The following is a 23,875-nucleotide window of genomic DNA, read 5'->3' on the forward strand; positions in this document are numbered from 1 at the left end:
AATTAAAAATATGGAAATCGTGAATATCCGGACAATAGCAAGTCTGGAAATCAAATTGCCCTTACCTCAGCTTCTTTCCTGTTGGTGACCTGGACCATCTTGCCATGTCCTGACTTCCCTTTCAGAAGACCAAGACCAAACCCTTTCTTCTTCCCTTTCTCAGCGTCCTCCTACAAAATAAAAACAACAACAATATCACGTCAAGGTGAGTAATTCATTGGTAATCAACTGTTCACAGACTGCAGGAGGTTTACTACCATTACAATCTTTATAACGAGTAAGCTTTCATATAGAAAAAAATACCTAACTTGTATTTGTACACACAGGTTCTTGCCTATACACACCATCTATTAATGTAGGAGTCCTATATGGATAATTATAAGATGCTTCACAGCTTCGTTTCCTAAATAATCGTTCCCCACCCAATTGTCCAAATGAGGCAAGGATGCGGTGTCACGGTGGTTTTGAAAATACAATTTTCAGAATGTAGGGTGGAAGAGTTTCTGAGACCATTTTAGTGTGCATTGTCAAATAAGACTTGAATAACACAGATCTATGTGTGAATTTATATAAAGCGAATATTGAATGCATTTACTCTAGCATTGTTGCAGAATACATCTCAATGAAATATTGGCTTTTCCATTTCACTCGGCTTTGCCTAATTGAAAAACTATGTTTGTGTTTGATTTACCTTAGACATAAGAGTAACTATAAATATAAATATGAATAGTAAACTTGCTGGTACAACCATGAGTAAAAACTCTTTTGAATGAGTGGTGGCTCTGAAAAGAGCCGGTTTGGTCTTGATGTTTCAAACAGTATGCTCTGCTCGTCTCCAGGAGAATGAGAATGAAGTCACATTCTCCTGAAGACGAGCAAAGCTTCAAACACCATTTACCTTAGACATGATTTGTAGACCCTTCTCAGTCAGAGTTGGTGCTTCTTTAAGGTCTTTGTAGGGATACTGGAAGTCAACGTTCCAATGACCCAACACCTCTCCCTTGCTGGATAGGATGAGACGCCTACAACAAGACAAGATAGGGGTTCAAATTTCTAGATAATATAGCACAATACCTCAATGGAACTGTAGCTTTCAAACAAAGATCATCAGGTGAGGTTTTGGTAATCTCTTTTTAGTAGCGATATAACTCTTGAGGGATTGGGATATTATTTTCAAATCCTTCTTAGCAGAAACATTATTCCAAATCATTGGTCAAGCTACACTGAATGCTTTTTGACCCAAACATTTGCTCGCACAGCAAACATTCAAGTGAGTGGTGTCAAGTGTGGACCGAAGAAAAGGTGGATGAGTGTAATATGGAAAGAAATCGAGGAGTAGATAGGATTTGAACTGCCTCTAGCTACCGGGCAATCTCGGTGGTCTAGTTGGTATGACACTGCTCTAGAATGACAAAGGTTGTGGGTTCGAACCCCACTCGAGTAATATGCCTGTGATTTTGTTCACAGAACTCTGGAAAGTACTGATTATACAGTACTAACACACATCGGTGTATATGGGTAAAACCAAAATTAATAGGAGAAGTTTTGTTCAAGCATTTAGAAACAAAAAGTGCAAGTTAAAAATGAATCAATTCTTTAGTGATTCGTCAATGAACTTGTCCGAGTGATGGGGTACAATGAGATAAAAGGGGATTAATATTACCTGTCGGTGGCTACCAGATAATGTTTCTTATCTGCCGTGAGCATCATATGAGCGACATAGTCCTCCGTCAGGGCGTACTTGCCCTTGTCGATAAGATGGAATAGATTCAAGCCTTCAGCTTCGTACTTCTCATAGGGTCTGACGATGCCATCAAGATGGAGGAATCGAGGAAGACGTAGACGAGCTATGTCCTCACTCATGTCTGTCACCCTAGTGATGGTAAAGAATGGAGGTTAGTTAAGATGAAATAGATTCAAGCCTTCAGCTTCGTACTTCTCATAGGGTCCGACGAGCTAGCTATGTCCTCACTCATGTCTGTCGCCCTAGTTATGGTAAGGAATGGAGGTTAGTACAGAGAAATGCTGAAGATTTGGAGTTCTTTTATGAAAGGTAGTGTCATTGATTGGTAAAAATCCCCAACATTAATGACCATAAAAAATTACTTGGTAAGAAACACTGAAAGCTGTTGATAGTATGAACTGTTTCAAGAAAGAATTCCCTTTGAAGTAATATGGTTTGGACAATTATTCAACGATAAACATTTGAATCTGGGAAACGTTTCATGCATGAATCATTTATCAGATTTCAGAGAGTTGGTGTCCGGTCGCAAATGCTGAAGTAAATGCCAAGACTGGGACTTGAAACCACACTCTGCCGATCAAAAACACCAGAGCATGAGTATGGTGCACTTAATCACTCCGGCACAACATGCAGCCGCTGACGACACGCCACAACACATAAAGTATTACTAACCTGCGAATGCCTTCAAACGTACTGCTAGCAAAGTCAATGACACCACCAGTAGGTTTAGCAACGACACCAGCGAGCCCCTTCCCCACACCCTTAAAGAAACCCTTGGCACCTTCTTTCTTGGCTCCTTGGAAGGGATTCTTCACCACGCCTGTTACTCCATCCACAAAACCCTGAAATCAAAGCCAACAAAATAAATTAACAAAACTTCAAATTGTAAATTTTTCAAATATAGAAACTAAAAGGGGGGGTGGCTGTGACACAAACAGTGGGTCAACCACGGGGCTAACAAATTATAATTATGAAATACATTTTGATATTTCAAAGTCACACTTCCAGGGGTTTATGACATGTATGATCAAGCAAGGCATTCTGGGCGAGATCATACACCACTGGGAATGAGGTTGTAGATACCTACCATAACGAGTCCCTTTCCACCCCTTGCTAGACCTTCTTGGAAGGTTGCTGGTTTCTGATTGATTGCTTGTTGCCTCTTCCTCTTGTACTCTTCATCCATTGTCAGAGCTGCTAGTCCTTTTCCTAGGGTACCGGTGATACGAGACACAGCGCCTGCTGCTCCACCTGTCACAAGATAATCATTAAAATGATAATAATAACTAGTTCTTCTTTAGAACCTTTTTCAATAACGTATCTATAAGCTAATTATGAGAATTTTTGTCGCATTTCCTTTGTCAAGTCAGGGTTTCTTTATTTATTTTAAATCTTCAGACATTAGTGCAGACATACATTTAACATTTTCCAGGCCAAGACAAAGTAAAAACAAAAAAACTGTCATCACAGATGTGTCAGACTCATTGTGGCAAAGGAAAATGACGACTCGAGATGCTCCAAAAAGTATTAAAAAATTATTTTGTGGGTGGGCCTGGCATTGATATTTTTTTGCATACTGGCCAGAAGTTGTTAAGAATCATTGTCACAAAAATGAGGAGTACTGTTTATTTTGAACAATCGTTTTAGTAATTTATCTATAGAAACAGCCGAAATGAACTTAAGGGCAGTGGACACTACTGGTAATTACTCAAAATATTTATTGGCATAAAACCTTACTTGGTAACAAGTAATGGGGAGAGGTTGGTAGTATAAAACAGTGTGAGAAACGGCTCCCTCTGAAGTGGAGTAGTTTTCGAGAAAGAAGTAATTTTCATCAAATTTGATTTCGAGACCTTAGACTTAGAATTTGAGGTCTCCAAATCAAGCATCTGAACGCACACAACTTTGTGTGACAAGGGTGTTTTTTCTTCCATTGTTATCTCGCAACTTTGATGACCGATTGAGCTCAAATTTTCACAGGTTTGTTATTTTATACATATGTTGAGATACACCAAGTGAGAAGACTGGTCTTTGACAATTACAAATAGTGTCCAGTGTCTTTAAACTATCCACTACACTTTGATTATTTTGATGAATTTGTTCTTACCGACTGCATGTCCAAACAAGCTCCTCATGCCCAGGGCAACACCTTCAGCAAACTCCTCTGGTCCTTGGACAATCCCCTAGACAGAATGTCAAATAGTCAATTAAAAAACGTCATACCAGCATATTCTGTTGAGAGGCAAAAATCTCAGCTCTTCAAAGCAGTGTTCTGCGCCAAATGGTAATGATTTTCAGCTATTGACATTTTAACATGTAGTACTATGTAAAGGGTAGGGTCATTTCTTTTGTTGCCATTGTAATGCTGAGTTATGGGCAAAGTGTGACTGTTTCAGCTGAATACAGTGTCGACTTGTTAACTGTCATTGTTTGTTCATCAAGAATGTCAAATTAATCCACGCCCAGCGAGGTGACAGCAAGTACCAACTGCATTTCTGGCTGCAAACATGGCAAAAACTACAAATCATAATGTTCAGTATAAACAGGATGCAGTAGTGGCAGACTTTTGAACGCAAGACGGCAGCAGACTTACCAGGTAATTTTCTATTGTCTACAAAGTTCTGAGCCTGCGCACATTTCCAAGAACAATGGATTTACCTGGTAAGTCTGCTGCCACCTAGTGTCCCAAAAAGTAACGACTGTTTTTACCTGGTACGGCTCGTAGAAGAAATCTACCACGCCAGTCTGCACACCACGCACAAAGCCGAATGGGTTACCGATGACATCCAAACCGAGTACCAGTACATACAGCTGCTTAATGGCCTGATTGGTGTAGTGATAAATAATCTCAGATGTGATCTGTTGCTGTGAATAGAATTGATGCTCTCGCTCAAAGAAGCCAAGCCTAAACAGGAGAAGAAAAAAAATAGTTGATATTAAAAGCATGATTTTCTAAATACAAATATCATATAACTATCCACAAGGGAAACTGACTGGGTACATTTTAAATCACAACTTTTTTAAAACTCACCAAGTCAGTTTCTTTAAAGGGAGTGGACACTATTGGTAATTGTCAAAGACCAGTCTTCTCACTTGGTGTATCTCAACATATGCATAAAATAACAAACCTGTGAAAATTTGAACTCAATTGGACGTCGAAGTTGCAAGATAATAATGAAAGAAAAAAACACCCTTGTCACACGAAGTTGTGTGCTTTCAGATGCTTGATTTCGAGACCTCAAATTCTAAATCTGAAGTCTCAAAATCAAATTCAATGAAAATTACTTCTTTCTCGAAAACTACGTCACTTCAGAGGGAGCCGTTTCTCACAATGTTTTATACTATCAACCTCTCCCCATTACTCGCTACCAAGTGAGGTTTTATGCTAATAATTATTTTGAATAATTACCAATAGTGTCAACTGCCTTTAATTGAGGTTAGAGATGTAATTTCTTCAATTTTCATAAGGACTCTATTGATCAGAAAATTAGTGGATCACAAAACTAAATTTGAACCTGGAGCTCCTCTTTATTTGAAAGTTTCTTACTTGAAGACGACGTCATCAACGTTGGTAAGAGTGACCCCAACACTCTGTAGGATCAATCTGACAGCGTTCTGTTGCACTGATGCCTTCTGCGGGACTTTACTCAAATCACTATCTTCACCACCGGTGTCGGACAGAGAGAAGCTTACATGAGTCTGTATAGATAAAACATATCAGTTGTGATAATTTTTATAATAAATAGGGTAGATGGCCTTAGCTTTCGATCCAAACCGGACCTTCTTCAGAGGCCTGATATGATAAAATTTATATTTCTGGTAATGACACCCCATATTTTTGCTACTGAAATCAGAAATTCCATCAAAATGTTGAATATGCATCATAACACTCAACCATTTAGCCCAACCAGTTGACTAGCCCAAAAGTTGCCCACTTTTTACACGAGCAACTTTAGAATATTTGAAAGAGAAAAAGTAAGACAGCGATGGGTTGGCCATGTTGTTTGCCAAGGCCATAAGGCAGTAGCCGTTGTGGATTGGGATGCCAGTGGGATGCCATAATTCTGTGAGCCGACCAAAGCTTGGGCAGACTACATTCAAGAAAGGTCAGGTTGTGGTACCACCGAACTTAAAGCAGCAGCACTGGAAAGAGGGGCTGTGGTGGAAGAGGTAACATACAACAGTATAATTTGAGGGTAAATGTCTCCGTCTACTAGAGAGAGAAAAAGTATGTTTGAGTTTGACTGGAGCAAACATTTGACCTACCTTGAGGGGTGAGAGATGGAAGTTATCAAAGAAGTTAACGTCTCCAGCTAGAGCTACTTTAACTGCTTCACTCTCCTTGTAGGTGGTGGTACATACCTTCAAGTCATCTTCCATCCACTTCAACTACATGGTAGAAAATAAATGCAAGTGTAAGTGTAAATGTGTTCATTGGTTTTGGGAAAAAAATTAAATAAAAAATACTTTTTTCATTTTATTTAATTACGTTGAGACCATTCAACCAAAATGTTTTTTTTCAAGGGGCCATGAGAACATACACAAAACAGTAAAAAAATCAATGTATAAATACGAAGAAAAACATTATAGCTCAATATTGAAGTAAATTCAACTCAGAGTGAGGTGAGCTGAGGCTAAACTGCCAGATTTGTTCTAAATTGTGTATTGTTTTTGGATGTTTTTAATAAGAACCGTGACTCTGTCTTTAGCAGTCCTCTAAAACCTTGCAGGGTCGTTGCTGTATGGTAAAGAACTAAGCCAAAGGCTCGGTCTTTATCGTACAGCCACGACCTTGCCGGTTTTAGACAGCTGTTCAATACCTTGTCACAACTATTTTATTCCCTTGTTAAAGTAAGCCATCATTGCATGACAAAGTTAATCCAAACACCTAGAGTACACTTTTACACAGACAACAGACAAAAACATTCAACACTTTGACTGATTTCTAAAAGGAAGACGCATCAAGGAAGGAACAAATTCCGTTGTAACATTTTACAAAGAAAACAAAGACAGAGGTTTAAATTTGAACAAACCTCCATGCCAGTAGCTTCAGCCCCAGAAGCAAAGAGTCCCGCCAGATTGATGATAAATCCGATATCCACCTTAGCGGCCATTTCTTGAATCAGAAGGCGTAGATATTTAATCTGATTGACTTTACTGTGTTCAGAATATCTCATCATTAAGCTGAACTCGATCATTGGCTTGGGAGCTGTGGGAAACAAGAACAACGACTTGAAATATTTGATATTTCTACATTTTTTTTCTGAAGAAGTTTTTATGCTTTTGTTACTTTCATGCTATAGTTGAGAATAATTGTTATGCTCTGGGATCACTTTCATACAACTTGGGGAGGTAGTGCTTTCTGCTCTACCGGCCAGGCTTCGGACTGATGATACCCAAGCCTACATCCGTATGGACTGTAAAAGGGGTAACCCTGTTTCAGCCCTAGGAGTAGGTGGCAACGGCCTCTGGAAAAAAATAATTGTAGCCCACACCTTGAAGTGGCCTTCAACCCTGAGTGTCTGGCAACTTGCATTAAAAAATAATAATAAAAACCTGCTTAAGCACATATGTAGCTAAGCACAAACATTCCTGCTAAGCAGCATAGGGTTACCAGCCTAAAGCCGATCTCACTTGCACAATCTGTGACTGGTATTCTGCTTATTTTTGCTTAGTATAAATCTGTTGAGCAATATTTTCTGCAAAAGCAGCTCCGTGAAATTGGGGCGTGGTGTTTCTAATCAGAAGAGTGAGAGTTTGAATTTGAGGTTTGGATATACATGTAATACGCCTGTCTTTTATGACAATCCCTGACCCTGATAACAATTTTTCTCAGCAAAAAGAAATCTCTTATTGTAAGAAATTTTAAAATGTCATGATTGATATCGGGGAAAAACAACACCAGACCTTCTCTGCTCATTACTTTCCAGTTACAGTAGTTATGTCCCTGCCTTTCACCACTCCGGACCCTGGTTCGAACCCCACCTCAGACCGGAGTCCATGTGGATTATCAGTTTCTATAATTTCTTCTCACTTTAGTTGCATCCTGTTATTGACCGTAATTATGCTATTGGACATATAATCAAATCGATAATACAGAGAGAAAGAAAATGAGGATGTGAACCTACCACTCTCTGCAGACACACTCTTAGGGGGAGGTATCGGAGCTAGTACCGTTGGGAAGATAGCCGCAGGCATTTGGTTATCAATCTGGATCCTATGAACCATCAGATGAATCTGCAGCTGGTGTTTCGCTGTGCGTATCTGCGCCCATACACCAGCGTGATAGGTACGCCGGATGGAACGACGCTGGGGTGTCAACATGCTCATCGAACGGAAGTCAACCTGAGAAACGGAGAAGATTTATTTAAGTATAATTCAATTCAATACATCACTTGACTTCCACCCAGTACTCAGTGAATATACTAGACCTCAGTTTTGTAAAGCTTTGGTGTTGTCAGCAGCAGAGTGTGGGTTTGAATCCTGGTCATGACACCAGGGAAAGTAGTACATTCTACGCTACCAGCCAGGCTCCTAGTGGATGGTAATCATGCCTACATCCTTACAGACTGAGAAAGGGGGCAAAATGCCCCAGGTGACAGTTGGATTTGATCGACAGCCCAAATCTGTTAAGTGTAGCCAGCACCGTGAGGTGGCCGTCCGGCCTTGTTTTTCTTTTTGTTTTGTTCACAGATGTTTTATTAAGAGCTTGTTATAGTACCTCAAAATCTCTCTCCAGCTTGGTGACTTTTGGCGGAGCATCTTTATCAGAGAGGTCCACCTGAGCCTTCTGGTACCCATCCTCAAGAAGTTTCATCTGCTTCCCATTTAGATCACGCCATCGACGACGGACCTTGTTCTGCCAGATGATTCCAGAGCTACCACACAGAAGAAGAAACAAACAAACAATCAAAGATATTTCAGGCTAGGCGGATTGTTCTATATAGTTGGGCATCAGGCTTACTGGCTTTCATAACATTCTGTTGATTTCTAGATGCTCTCTTTCTTTAAATCATCACATTTTTTGTTACATTGACTCCAGAACTGCCCAAGGGCATCGGAATTTCTCTTTGATTCTAGATGCTATGTGGTACGATCTGAGGAATTTCTGGCTTAACACATAAAATCTTTTTTTTTATGTTTTCCATATCAGTTGGGAAGGACTGTTGGACACATGAAATTTCTTCCAATTGGATGGATGGGGGTAAGTTTATGCCTCCCAATGCATTGTATGTAAAAAAATAGTACAGTGTGATGCAGAAATAGACACCGATTTTTATGGTAAAAAAGGGTTTACCTTTAGCTCGGGGAAATTTGGAGGGGGCATCAAAGAAAAGAAAAAAGTAGCCAGCAGCAAAGGACCGAGTGGCCGGCGAAAACGCCATCAGCCGGCACTTCTGGACAACACTTCTCATCCTAGGGGTCTTTCATAAGACAGGTGGGTTCCAAGCGAGTGAACGTGACAGGGTACTATACCTGATAATGCCAATGTAAGCCACTTCAGTTCTAGTCAGGTTATTGACAAGAGAGAGACCAAGTCCTGGTAGAGATAAGATCAGTTCTAGATCCGACTGTTCCAACTCAGCTGCCTGGAAAACATCACAAGAAAAAAATCTAACTTAGGAGGGTTCAACAGGTTTCATACATCAATGGATTCCACAGATTTTGTTTGTTTATACTGACACACTTATTAGATCAATTACATTTTAAAATACTATCTGTACTTTTTATTTTTTATGGCAAGTTGTCAATCATAAGGCCATAAACAACAAGCCACTCAAGGCAATGACTTACAAATGGGAAAGGCTATAAAAGGAGCGGAAATACAAAATAGAAAGATGACTATTGATCTTGAGTTTGACTTGGGAAAATCAAGTCCATGCAAGTCCATTTAAGCATTTACACACATGCACCAATATTTTAAATTGAATGCGCTCTTTCTACAGGAGCCAATGTAACTGTTTTAGAAAAGGAGTTACATGATCATGTTTAGTAGCACAAAATATTAGAAACAATGAATGACGATTTAAATAATAATAAAAATAATAATTTGGGGGCTAATCATCCCTAATCATCGCAGCTTTGAGCTGAATTGCGAAGAACACAGCTACAACGTGTTCGAGAAGCAGGCATGCAAGGGCGCCTTTGGCTACCAGCCACATCAACCCATTATGACCAAGGAGCACAGCCAAAGATCAAAAGTGTTTGATTTTTCACGGGGGAGGAAAACTGGATGGTCTGGAAAACCCTTGTGGCACAGCAGAAAACCAACGCACAACTCAACTCACATATGGCCCTGGCCAGGAACCGAACCGGGGTCACCTTGGTGAACAAGCGCTTTACGCACAAGCCAACCATGCCACCCAAGTTTTGTTTTACCTGTTGTGCGTTGGTAGCTACAGCCAGGTCATCAGTGAAGCAAAGCATCCTCTGAGTTCCATCCAAGAATGACACCCAGTAGACTGGATGACCGTCAAATCTGAACTCTCCGATACCATCCTGTGTAGAAAAGAGATTAATCAAAAATTTAAAACAACTATTGATCTTACTTAAAGTCACCTGGAAATAGAATTTTTATTTGTTCAAACAAAACAGTACATGTTTAGTAACATTAAAACAATTTGTTTTAGTAATTGTTTGTAACGATTTATATGTTTAAAAAATAGATAAAGTTGTTTGGGGGGTCGACTCCGCCTACCCCTTTTGTGACGTCAATCGAGGCAGACTTTGCCTTGATGCGTAGAGTAAACACACGTGCAAAGTACATGCAAGTCCAAGTCGTGAGTTTGTACGTTTCAAAAAAAGTTTTTTCTTACACTTTTCCGGCACTCTCCCAAAGAAGCCTGTTGAACTGCCTACCCTAAACATGACCTGACTATCTCTATCCTGCAAATACCAAATCCCATGACAGAATTCCTAGAAGGGGAAAATTTATTTGAAAGTTTAGGAGATTTGGGCAATCAGACTGTACCTTGATGAGATCATTCCTCTGTTCTTTTTCCCCAGCGCTCCACACCAGTTGTCGTAACTGTGTTGGGTCCTGCCAAGTGTAGAGGATAGCTTCTCCTGGTTCCAGTGATCGTTCCTCTTTCACATGACTGAAAAAGGGTATGTATTGTAATTTTTTTATTTTTTATTTACTGAGAACACAACTGAGAAAGGACAAAAATATTTATACAGAGGACTTGTACATAAGTTTATCGCAAATAGCAAAATATCAAGAGAGGGCGCTGTTGAACCCACACAAAGGTATAAGCGTTGCGTGCGCGAGTCGTAGAAACTGCCCCATATTCCTTCCCACAATGCATTGCGTTTCTGAATCGAGATAAACCTAATGTACAGGCAAAAAAAAATAAAAGGCAAGTATGAACTGGCTAAACTTAAAGCCCAGTTTATACTTCCTGCAAATGCGATCCAAATTTCGACATCACAGAATCGCAACGAACAATTCGAAAAAATGGAGTTCTGGGCAACTTTTCCGATGTATTCAAAGTGAAAACAGAGCTGTGATGTCAAATTCAGTATCATATGAACTGGGCTTTAGAGTGGAATTGTCCCTAGGCATAAGGCCAATATATAATCAATACATTGTTTATGGAGTAGTCAATCTTTTGCAGTAGTCCAGTGAAGAGGTTCTACCTTGTTTCTGGGCTAGGCAAGGTAGCCCCTTACCAAGAGGGACTTTAGCCTTGTTTGGGTCTAAATTGCAAAGAAAAAAAGTAATACAAAATCATTTTGAAAATCCAACTTACGCCTGGTGGTATTTGACTGGCATATTGTCTGTGTGGTTTATCAACTGTACAGTGAAGTTGCCCTTACTGAAGGAGTCAAAACTCACTACAGTCGCTGTCTCTGTGACGGATGTCTCCACGATGATACCACCCACCTACAAAGATAGTGACAAGTTACGTCTTGAAATCTCTGAAATAAATTATTTTGTGTCCGTCAGGACCCAATTTTAAAGCACTGCTCAATGGCTGATTTTATGCTTACTGCTTATTTACCCTTTCTTAGCACTGCTAACCATAAGCAAATGAAAAGGCATGCTAACCTTCTAATGCTTATGTGTGAAAATGAATGACTTAACAACGCAAACCCATGGTTGACCCGCAAGCTGGCCACCTAATTTTCTTGCTAATTTTCCCCAGGGCTTGAGAGTCCAAACCTTTAATGGTGTTTTTCTTTAGTGTTGAAAATATCTGTTTCATTAGAAATATGGACCAGTAAAATAGCTGATGGAGTAGTGAAAAATGACAAGCTAACTGGTTCTGCTGGTCTGAAATCAAATTGTCTGAAAGTTCAACGTCAAAAAGAAGATTCGCAAAAAATAAAACGATGATCAAGTCCAGATACTAACAGCACAAGGAATCAGATAATGTGACATTAACAAATAATTTTTTGGGGGAAATGAAGAGTTGGTGGATAATTGGGTGGAGTGAACATCATCTTCTGAAGATGATCAGAGCACACTGATCAAAATGTTGAGTTGTCAACCACTGGTTCTTCTCAGAACCAAGCACTACTCAAAAGAGATTTACATGTACACATGGTGCTAACCAAACCTCACCTAAGCAGAATGTTATAAAGCATGGAACTTTTGTAGGCAGTAAACAGCAAGTTCAGTACAATAATCAAGAAATCAGCAAAAAACGATTTAAAACTTTCGAAGTCTATCATGGTAGCAAGGAGCAACAGATGAGCGAATGAGTTTTAATATCACGGCTCTGATTACTGCCGAATTCTTTGCTTATGGCACATGGAATCACACGCTTGATACAGGGAACGATTTCACAAAGAGTTAGGACTAGTCCTAACTTTAGGACTAGTCCTAGGAGACACACACATTGCATTGACAGTCCTAAGTTAGGACGAGTAACTGGTCCTAACTCTAGATAAGACTAGTCCTAACTCTTTGTGAAATCCAACCCAGGGCTGTCAGTGCAGAAATCTGTGGTAAGCTAAGCCATAAAATGGGACCCAGCATTGACAAACAATTCAATGTCGGTCAAAACATGATGACAAATTTTGCTCATAATGGATTCTGAATGAAGCTGCTGATGTGTTTTACCTTTTAAGCTATGAACATGAAAGTAGACCAGCTAAGAAATATGAATTTAAGCTTACTATTTTGTGTCATTGACACTATATGAAATAGTGGAGAAATAGTGGAGATGTTTATTCTTATTTTTCTGCTTTGTTTACAATGGTGTAATGGGCAATTGTATGCAAAGAAGATTACCTTCACATCTTTTACTTGCTGTAATTAACACAAAAACAAAAGAGAATGGAACTGCTTGAAAAAGGTAACACCTTAAGACGGATAGTGCAATAGGGCTTTGAAAGTCTTGAGAGCATTCCAATGTTACATCGTGCTATTTTGATTCTGTCACGCGTCAAGGCAATGCAGGTTCCCCCGAATGCTGGAAATATGCTTTAGACTTGCACAGTTTATTCATTAAAACTCTTGAGCACATATTTGAAACAATACTGAGCTAATGACTTTGCACTTTTTAACTTCAGAAATTTACTTTTTGAATATCTGATTACTAAGTTCATTAGGAAAATATTTCATAACTTTCAAAATTAAAGAGTAGTGATTAAGAGTAGTTACATAATACTGTATTCTCAATACTTTTCCCAAGGTCCTGTGAACAAAATCCACAGGCATGTGTCATGGCCGAGCGGTTAAGAGCACCGGATTCGAGCTTTGGTGTTCGATCAGCAGAGTGTGGGTTCGAATCCCAGTCGTGACACTTGCTGCGTAAAATTGGGGAGTTAGTGCTTTCTGCTCTACCGGCCAGGCTTCGGATTGATGATACCCAAGCTTACATCCGTATGGACTGTAAAAGGGGTTAACCCTGTTTCAGCCCTAGGAGTAGGTGGCAACGGCCTCTGGACAAAAATAATTGTAGCCCACAGTTTGAAGTGGCCTTCAGGCCTTGTGTGTCTAGCAAATTGTATAAAAAAAAAGAAGAAAAAAATAGGAAAAAATACAGGGGGATTCAAACCGATGATTTGTGCCATTCAAGAGAATCTGTCTAACCAACTAGACCACCAAGATTACCTGGTGGCTTGAGGCAGTTGTGGAAAACTATGCTTTTAGTCCGTTTCCGAAGGAGCACTGTTAAAATTCCTTGAATATTTCTTTTTGGAATCTTCAAGGTTTGGGAGCTAATATCCTACAAAGCATAGGGGATCCGGATCATATAACATGTACAAAAAGTAACAACTCCCAAAGAGCTAGACTCACGCTAGTAAGAAACAATCAGAGTAACAAACAATTTCCTTTCTAGAAATCAAAGAACGGCGTAACTTTACAAAGACGAAGAAACGATGACACAGAGAGTCGAAGAATGAAAGTAAAGAGGTTTGATACCTGTGAGTCCAGCTTGAGGACCGTAGTGTGAGGGTCAGTGAAGAGGAACGGAAGAGAAGGCTCTTTGGAATCTTCCGTCAGGACGACCATCTTGGGGTTGGCCTTCTTATCAGTTGGCCAGAATGCAACACACTGTGGAAAAAATTCACATGTATCAAGTAGTAAACCACAAGTCACTGGTAAACTGTCTGGGTAAAGTTAACATAATTTGGGGTTGATCATAGAAAAATTGACTTATAATCAGTATTGTTCCTTATTTTTTTCTTCCATTCTGTGTTTTTTAAAATGTGTTGTGCGCTTTTGATCATTTGTAAGTAAAGGGTGCAGTATAAATTATTATTGCTATTTCATCTTATCACAGCATGCTAAAGAAAGATCACATTTTCCTTTGTGCCGGTAACTCCTCAAGTCGGGCTACTTCCTGTAGCCTTAGATCTCAAGGGTCTTTCTCAGGATCCTCACTGTTCCTAAAAGTGCTGCCTTCTGCAACAGATCTACCCTCACATTTGTCCCTACTTCATCTATGTAGATGTTTCCCCAGTGCTTTGGGAATGGTCCAAAACGCTCCAATCACTACAGGGACTACTTTTACTTTCACCTGCGTACTCTTACAAAGTTCCCTGGCCAGGTCTTGGTACTTTCGTCTCCTTTAAATATATTTTCACTTACACAGGTATGTCAATGAGATGAAACATCTTATCTAAGACTACTACATCAAGATGCCTATGTTCTATAACATGATCAGTCTGAATGTTAAAGTTCAGAGGATCTGATGAACTTTCTCCGAAACATACATGTAGTCATACCATTATTGTTTATCATTTATATTTCTTAATATTATTATTATGATTTACCTCCTTTGGTGGGATCTCCAACAACTCTCCGCCAACTTCTGAGCATCTGATGGTGAAGTCTGTCTGGTTTACAATCAGGTATCGTGGATTCAACACAACGATCTTAGTCATGCCGAAATTGCTCAGCTGAATCTGGACACCGACCTACGAGAGAGACGGAAGACTCAAGCATTATGACCAGCATTTCCAAGAAGTTTATTCTAGTTTTCTTAAATTCCTGCTTTGTATGTTAGTAGCCTGATATTTAAAAACTACACAGTTAACCATGATTTTAATGGCAGAGTTACCGACCACAAAATTCAGAGGGGTAAGCAAGTGGTTAGCAGGTAAAACATTTTTTTTTTTAAGATTTTCAAAATCAATAAATAAATTGTGCTGATCAAAATTAATTAGTTTTGTTCCCTTTTGTTCTCTAAATCTAGTAGCTAGGTATTGCACATCACGAACAGTAACTCTCTTGATACTTGCTCTACAACAGATAATATGCAAACATAGTAAACTGAAAAGCGACACTTTGCAACAATAACTAATACTATTAGAATTACTGTTAGATCATCTGCTAATATTCATGAATTACATGTGCAACTTGAAAAAGGCAAAAGGCAAAAAAAAAACAAAACAAAAAACAGGATTCAAAACTGATATGCGGTTAAAAGAAAAAGAAAATAAATAAAAGCCAATATTGAACATAAATATAAATGTGTGTGCAACGGTCACCAAACTGTGATAATAACTTTGGTTTAACTTTGAAAGTATGTGCAGCATTGGTAATGAAAGGGATTAGTTTGTGTCCAACTTGTACATCGAAGTATTCTTTAGGTTCTCCATCTGACAAAAGATTAAACTGCAAAGTTTCAATGTCACTTTTTGGTACGTTAACCTATCATTAGATATTCAATATCAGGAGTATAAATGCAAACAGCGAAAAATGTATTAACATTGTTTGTAGCAGTCTCCATTTTGTCTACCAATCAGGGGTGAGAGTAATTGCCGACAAACATCCCTGAATCTAAGATCCAAAAGATGCTTGAAATGATAGCATTTCCACCGGTTTGCTATCAGACAAACATTCCACCAGTACACCTTAGTGAACACAAACCTTGGACTTGTTAAAGGCAGTGGACACTATTGGTAATTAGTCAAAATAATTATTAGCATAAAATCTTACTTGGTAACGAGTAATGGGGAGAGGTTGATAGTATAAAACATTGTGAGAAACGGCTCCCTCTGAAGTGGAGTAGTTTTCGAGAAAGAAGTAATTTTCCACGAATTTGATTTCGAGACCTCAAGTTTAGAACTTGAGGTCTCGAAATCAAGCATCTGAAAGTACACAACTTCGTGTGACAAGGGTGTTTTTTTCTTTCATAGTTATCTCGCAACTCTGACGACCAATCATGCTAAAATTTTCACACGTTTGTTATTTTATGTACATGTTGAGACACACCAAGTGAGAAGACTGGATTATGACAATTACCAATAGTGTCCAGTGTCTTTAAAGCCCAGACAATTAGTAAAGTTTGACCTGTTGTCTGAGATCTAGGTACTGAGCTTCTGTTTTTAGCAAGTGCGGAGTGCTTATCACAACACTACAAGATCAATTCATGGTTGAATTTAGCACCATTGGTGAGAGTCATTGCTTACAAGAAAGTCTGAAACTACAAGGCGTTGTAAGAAATGGTAAGCGCATAACTTTGTGGTAAGCAGTGTCAAGAATTGGGCCCTGGGGTTGATTTCACAAAGAGTTAGGACTAGTCCTAACTTAGGACTAGTCCTAAGAGATATACAAATTGCATGGATAGTCCTAAGTTAGGACGAATAACTGGTCCTAACTCGAGATAAGTCTAGTCCTAACTCTTTGTGAAATCCACCCCTGATCAAATAGAGGTGCTTCATCTGAATATGTGTGTAGAGCAAGGCTTTCTCTATGATCTAAAGATGTGCCTCACAAAATGGACAAACAAAACTCAGAATGACGGCGCTTGTTACTTTGATCTGATTTAGTTTAAACCACCATGCCACAACAACAAACAAACCTTTATTTTTGTCGCACACTACGAAGGGGTATCCACGTGGGGTTTACACAATTATATCAAATTAATAAATCAATTTCACATCATGTAGAAACACCATGCATTAAAAAGGATTAATAAACCACAAATTAATTTTAGCATATTGTATAAAAACGAAACTGTGTTTGCTTAAAATAAACTTTCTGAAACAAAACTCTGCTGTTAACATTGACAAATGATACTGAGATTTATCTTGTCAATTATGTTAATTGTAACACGCTTTTTCTTTACGAGTTAATTTCAAGTTAGTAGGGTTTGTGGTAACACCATTTGTTACCCTCCTCTTTCTTCATCCCCTGCTTTCTCTGTCTGCTTTCAACTCTGTCATCTGTTTCCACTTGACTGCTTTTGTTATACCTGTTTCTTGTGTTGTTGTCATAAAGCCTTCGAGAAAGACTCTGCTAGGGTCAAAACATCAGGCCACTAAACTATCTTTTGGCAAGAACCAAACAAATAACATGTTGACGTTTTGATCAGTATTAATTCTCTGATTGCTTTCAGGAGAAACACCGAGTTGTTACAACACTTTTTATCAGAATCACCACAACTCGTAGAGAGTTAATTTCAACGGTGTTACCACAAACCATACAAGTATTCACCATGCAAAGTTTCAAACCATCTCTTTAAAGTTAATAAACCAGCACAGTTAGTCAACTTAAAAAATAAACAAACCAAAAAGCATTCTTGTTACATGTACATTCCAGAACCATCTGCATTGTTAAAAAACCAACTCGGCAAAGTTAACAAAGTGCCAGACACTGTAATTAACATAGCCTTGGTCTTACGCTGTATTTCTTGTGCTTATCAACTGAAGCTTCCTGGCCCTGTAATGGTTTCTGTGTGTGAAGAATATTAAGTTCAAAACGGAAGAAAAATTCTGTAAGAGATGCAAGGCTCTGATCTGAGGTGGGATTCGAACCGAGGTCCACACAGGTAAAAATGGGAGAAAGAAACAACTGAACCAATCTGATACCTTATGAATACAAAACCCCAATGGGGAAAAACCAATACACTCAGGCAGAGACTGAGAACCCAATCCACATTGCAAGGCTAAGATGGGATTCGAACCATCCCACAGAGGTGAAGGCAGGGAAAGAAACCACGGAGTCAACCTGTACCCCGACCTGATTTGAACAGGAGTCCTTGAGATGGACGGGAAGGAAAGATTCAACCATACCTCGACTACTGGGATGGGGAAGGGGGAGGGGGGTGTATATAAACGTGAGAGACAATTGTATCTTGTTTACCTCTCTTGCTTTGTCGTCTATAGAGGTGGACGGCAAGGAATAATACAACCATATCCCAACTACTGGGATTGGGAAGGGCGGAAGAGGGGGGGTGTATAAGCGTAAAAGACAATAGTTTCTTGTTTACCTCTCTTGCTTTGTTGTCATTCTTGCAGCCGATGAAACCTGAGCTTCCCACTGCATCCAGGGAGAATTTATCCGACCAGTGTGAATCGCCAACCTTGAGAGAAATCTGCCCAAGAGAAAAAAAAAACACCCAAACAGGATTGTTTTTTTGTTGTTGAAAAATACAAAAAATCAGTCTTAGAAATGTCTTGCAATTCAAATTTACATTTTAGGGGGGTAAAAATTAAAAATCAACAGATAACAGTAAAACATAAACAAAACCTTTGTTTTTAATCAACGACACCCTGGAGTCAGGTTAAAAAGGAAACAGCGCGCAACACAAGTTTTTTTTCTGGATTGTCTATAATGCTATAGGTTTCTGATTTACCTTGTTCTTGCCAGGGCTGAATCCTTTTTGTGTTGGATACGAGAACAAAATAGGCTCCGTCTTGTCGGCTGGGTGATCGATGATGTCGTTTCCAGCCTGTTGGAATAAACAGAGAGGAGTTGAGAGAAATGAAAGGAATCCATAAAGGCCTGGACACTATTGGTTATTACTAAAAATAATTGTTAGTATAAAAACTTTTGTGTTAATGATCGATGGAGAGCTATTGATAGTATAAAACAATGTGAGAAATGGCTCCCTCGAAAGTAATGTAGTTTTTGAGAAAGAAGTAATTTTCCACCAAAATATTTGGATTTGATTTCCTGACCTTAGAATTAGGGGTGGAGGGCTCGAAATCAAGCATCTGAAGTAACAATACATTGAACCAGTTCCAGGCAATCTCCAAGAAGAAATACCACTCACATTTCAATATTAAAATTATCTTTCTTGTGGATTGTAAAGACAATGTTCAAAAATTGACTTGTGTGCTACCAAAGTGGTCCTGAGGCATGCGTTAGAGTTGGTTGCCTCCAAGTTACCTTAAAATTTGCCATCGTGTGACAAGGCGCATAGGCCCAACATAATTAACCATTGAATCTAGTTACGATACCTTGTAAGCCAATGGTAGTCCAGTCTTATTAATAAGCCAGTATGGTGAGAACAGCGTCATCTCCAGATAGCCACCACTGTAATCGGCTAAGACACCCAGCTCTAACCAACGCTCGTTGGTAGCTCCTCCTCGGAACCCAAGCTGGAAAAACTCCTTCAGGCCTGGCCGGAGGGTGATCTCTCCTCTCCAATCGGTGTCCGAGTAACCAAGAAGCTAAACGATAAATCAAGCTTTACTTATCCTTTGCTGTTTTTTAAAGTTAAGTGATGCCCAACAATAGATAGAGCTCCAGTTGTTCTTTCTGCACTCTAATCTTTGGTAATGTTTTCAATACTGTCTTTTCAATACTGTTTTCAATGTCTGTCTTTTTCAGAACCACTCCAACTCATTAGAGATAGCCATTACATGGTGTTACCGCAAACCTTTCTACATTGTGTTTCCACCATGCAAAGTTTCAAATCCTACTCAAATGTCCGTCTTTTCTAGTGTGCTTTTATGTATTTTTTTATGTATTTTTTAATTTCACATTTTCTGACTTATAATAATGTAATTCTCAATATATTTCAAATGTCTTGTAATTAAGCCCTTTGGCTGCAAATTTATCTTAGCAATAAACCAACATGTAATAATAAAAGAAATAACAATGGTAAATACAAAGATAATGTTAATAACTAATCAAGTCGTTGAAGAGTATGACTATAATTCAGGCAGAGGTATTTTTCAGGACAATTGTTACTGAAACACAAATGATTTTTTTAAACGTTTTCTGGGATCTTTGTCTAGTGTGACTTTACTTACCGCTATCATGATCATTGTCTTGCCCATATCTACATTGGACAGTTGAGTCTGCTGGGTGGGCTCTACCTTGACTTCACCTCCGGAACCCTGTGAGGGGATTCAATCAAATCAAACAAACTAAATCTCTAATCAAATATCAAGTAAGACTTATGGAAGCCTGTCAACAAGTTCAATACAATCTCATAAAAATGACAAAAGGTATGGTTAATCAATTTACAGACCAAGTAACCTTTGTTTACAAAAGAGTAACCTTGTACATTCCAGGGCCTTAGTGGCAGGCAAGATACTACACTGGTCAAACAGGAAATTTTAAATTTGTATCATAATTACAGCATGGATTCTATTCTTAGTAATAAAAATAACAGCTGAACACATTTTGAGATGTGCCCTCTTTCTTCATATCAAAAGTTGATACAAATCAGAAAGTGCAATATCCATAAAATATAATATTTCATGTTTTCTTCAATTGAGCCGTTTACAAATTCAAATTTTGCCTGTAGGAAGTCCAGGCTTTGAGGCTATTTTGTAAGTTTACATGTGATGCCACAGGTCGCATGCCCTATACAAAGCTGAGTCACACAACGCAATTTACAGGCAATCCCCAAGAAGAAAGGCATTCTCATTTGAAATGTTTTGGGGATCGTAAGAAACATTGAAAAATTACTCAAGAGCTACCCAATTGGTCCAGTAGAACTAGCATGAACTACAGTTTGTTTTGGTTGCCTCCAAGTTGCCTGTAAAAGTTGCCTCGTGTGAGGAAGCCATGAGAGTAAAGAATTGAACTGACCGCCAGGGTGTATGAGATGGGTATTGGCATGAGGTTCCGTAGGATGACCACTGGGTAGAGATGTAGAGTAAACTTGGGAGCGGTCAGTGAGTTTCCATAAACAAACCGCATGATGTCTGGCTCCGTTACGATCTGAAAAAAAAAACAAAAAAAAAAACAAGTCGCAATCAGAATAACTCACCTTAAAATAGTCACTATGTAATTAGGGTCCTGCATCTACATTTAATTTCCTAATAAACGGAACTTACGACTTCACCAATTTGCATTTCAAATCAGCATCCGATCAGATATTGTAGTAAACTAAAAACAAAAACAGGCCTAATGAGATATTCTTTTCAGGGCAGTGCAAATTTGTCCTTAGTGAAGGGCACAGCTAAAAAGTCTCTACTGGAAAATTTCAAGGGCTACCAAGGCGGCCAGGGGCATTGAGAATCACCTCTGCTAAGTATCATGTCTGTAGAAATAAAAACCATTTTAGATTTGGAGGTCATCAAACAAATTTCGGTCGATATCCCCCCCCCCCTAAAAAAATCACACAAAAAATAACACTGTTTTTTAACGCACTATAGACCCTTAAGAAGCCAGAAGTAACATATCACAAAAACTTATTTCAACTTTTCATTCACCATCCCAACACTCAACAGCCCTGTACTTGAAAGTGGATGTGCGGAAGCGACTCATTTTTGTAGAGCCATCACAAATATAAAAATATATTGTAGACTTACATTGATAAAAGACGGTGTGTGACCCTCAGTCTTACAGGGGCACCTGAATGTTACACTGCTCTCTTTCTTCTGAAGTTGTTCCCATAATTTCTGCCACATCACAGAGGCATCACACAGGCTGTACCTTAACAACAATCATAACATCAATAATATAAATATTAGTCATCAAATCAAACAAATAGACTAAAAAGCCTTGCTATATAGACCAAAAAGCCTTGCTATAAGCTCGGGCAATTATTGCAGGCAATATGCAGGCAACCAACTTCACTAAAGGAAAAATTTGGTAGTGCAACAGATATTTTTTATAGCTGTCTTACTATAGACAAGAAAGTTATCTTAAAATTATAACATGAATATAATTTCTTTAATAAAATTGCCTTGAACTGTTTGTTTGTAAATTGCTTTGCATATGGAACACCTTACATGCTTGCAACCACAAAAAAACTTTGTTAATCAAAATGCCTGCACAAACTTTTAAAAGTTTAAAAAGGTTGTGTCGTCATATCAAGGCGTGCCTGTTGCTGTACATGGATTAATGAATTCTGACACAGTTTCTGCATGTGCGCACACACCCCTCTCTATCAAATATATGAAAAGTAAGCTTGCATGCTGTAACTTTGTGAGAGTTTATTATTCCATATGCAACCACAGACCTCCTTTGATCATGACGATGCAGCACCTTTGGGTTTTTACTTTTACATAATGCTGTTAATGGTTTGGTTATTCTCATCCCATGAGCATGTTATGGCTACATGTATTTCAATAAACCGCACCCCGTGTTTGTTTTGTTTCTGTGATCTGCAGAATAAGAACTGAAAGTATTCTTCAGAAATTAAGAAAAAACCATCGTTTTACAATTGTTATTCGTCTGTATTTAAAACTACAGCTTTGAAAAAAAAAAAAAAAACATTTGGAAAATGGTAATAGTTTTAGAAGTAATTGTAGAGTGAGTGTTAATGTTTTCTTTTATTATAGCATTTAAAGTCTCCCTTTGGTATTGTTATTTTGATCGTCAACAGTTATGTACGAAATTATAAAGTGATAAAGTGAACAGCTGATTCAGACACTGTGAACAAGAAAAAAAATCAAAGTAAAAAACTAAAAACAAAACAAAAGCTAAATAAACTGAACTGATATGTTAAAATTTTGTTTGATGGTTTAGCAAAATAAAAAAAACAACAACAGAAGAAGAAGAGTTTGATAGTATTGCTCGGCCACCTTTACAAATTCATGGCTGCTCTTTAAAACAAACAACTTAAATTTTCAGTCAATATGAGCAAGACAATTTAACAACAACAATACACTGTCTGGAGAAAATTAGTTTCAAATTTCAAAATGGCAACAAAAAACCAAAAAGGAAAACAAAATCTTGAATGAAATTAGCATGGATACATATATGTATGTAAAATGAGTGATTTTTGTTAAAGGAACACGTTGCCTTGGATCGGACGAGTTGGTCAAAACAAAAGCGTTTGTAACCGTTTTCTATAAAATGCATATGGTTGGAAAGATGTTTTAAAAGTAGAATACAATGATCCACACAAGTTTGCCTCGAAATTGCGTGGTTTTCCTTCTACTGTGCGAACTAACATGGTCGGCCATTTATGGGAGTCAAAATTTTGACCCCCATAAATGGCCGACGTGTTAGTCGACAAGGTAAAAGGAAAACCACGCAATTTCGAGGCATGTTTGTGTGGATCATTGTATTCTACTTTTACAACATCTTTCTACCCATATGCATTTTATAAAAAACGGTTACAAACGCTTTTCAAAGACCAACTCGACCGATCCAAGGCAACGTGTTCCTTTAAGGCAACAACACTACATATGAATTTCGTGTAAGGCTGTTGCAGTCAATGGTATTTCCGTCTAGTGATTAGAAAAGTATCATTTTTAACCTTAGAAAATTGTTGGAGGTTGTAGGCTCTGGTTATTGCTGTTTGTGTGAAACATGTCTCAATTATAGCGCACTATGGCAGAGTGCAACACATTCACACTCACGATAGTGCCTTGAGAACAGACTAGTTTTTAGTGCCAATACATGCTTGGTTAACCTGGGCCCAATTTCATGGCTCTGCTTACCGTAAGCACAGAATCGGCGCTTACAGAAGCAGGGAATTCAGTACTTACAGCAAGTGTATTTCACGGGTTAGCGTCAAATTTTGGCTTCTGCGA

The 23,875-nt window shown here is 38.6% G+C and overlaps 1 protein-coding gene across 9 annotated transcripts in view; it reads right to left on the reverse strand.

Annotated features, from left to right (window-relative positions):
- LOC139936946 (intermembrane lipid transfer protein VPS13A-like) overlaps positions 1-23,875 on the reverse strand; it is an 88,524-nt gene that overhangs the window by 3,844 nt on the left and 60,805 nt on the right. For 5 of the 9 annotated variants that reach the window (XM_071931801.1, XM_071931802.1, XM_071931800.1 and 2 more), the window contains 26 exons: positions 21,701-21,824; positions 20,976-21,107; positions 20,189-20,275; positions 19,391-19,603; positions 18,784-18,879; positions 18,418-18,522; positions 17,829-17,879; positions 14,975-15,118; positions 14,121-14,252; positions 12,984-13,001; positions 11,497-11,630; positions 10,716-10,842; positions 10,124-10,243; positions 9,221-9,333; positions 8,466-8,622; positions 7,873-8,089; positions 6,778-6,953; positions 6,011-6,133; positions 5,292-5,443; positions 4,454-4,649; positions 3,852-3,927; positions 2,832-2,995; positions 2,417-2,586; positions 1,664-1,873; positions 899-1,022; positions 66-170 (listed from right to left, as the gene is read on the reverse strand). In XM_071931801.1, the coding sequence (XP_071787902.1) occupies positions 66-170; positions 899-1,022; positions 1,664-1,873; positions 2,417-2,586; positions 2,832-2,995; positions 3,852-3,927; positions 4,454-4,649; positions 5,292-5,443; positions 6,011-6,133; positions 6,778-6,953; positions 7,873-8,089; positions 8,466-8,622; positions 9,221-9,333; positions 10,124-10,243; positions 10,716-10,842; positions 11,497-11,630; positions 12,984-13,001; positions 14,121-14,252; positions 14,975-15,118; positions 17,829-17,879; positions 18,418-18,522; positions 18,784-18,879; positions 19,391-19,603; positions 20,189-20,275; positions 20,976-21,107; positions 21,701-21,824 (3,466 nt within the window). The remainder of the gene's footprint in view (positions 1-65; positions 171-898; positions 1,023-1,663; positions 1,874-2,416; positions 2,587-2,831; positions 2,996-3,851; positions 3,928-4,453; positions 4,650-5,291; positions 5,444-6,010; positions 6,134-6,777; positions 6,954-7,872; positions 8,090-8,465; positions 8,623-9,220; positions 9,334-10,123; positions 10,244-10,715; positions 10,843-11,496; positions 11,631-12,983; positions 13,002-14,120; positions 14,253-14,974; positions 15,119-17,828; positions 17,880-18,417; positions 18,523-18,783; positions 18,880-19,390; positions 19,604-20,188; positions 20,276-20,975; positions 21,108-21,700; positions 21,825-23,875) is intronic. The other 4 variants (XM_071931808.1, XM_071931803.1, XM_071931807.1 and 1 more) reach the window with 2 other exon arrangements.

The sequence above is a fragment of the Asterias amurensis genome, chromosome 5 (genome assembly GCF_032118995.1).
Source record: "Asterias amurensis chromosome 5, ASM3211899v1".
Taxonomy (NCBI): Eukaryota; Metazoa; Echinodermata; class Asteroidea; order Forcipulatida; family Asteriidae; genus Asterias; species Asterias amurensis.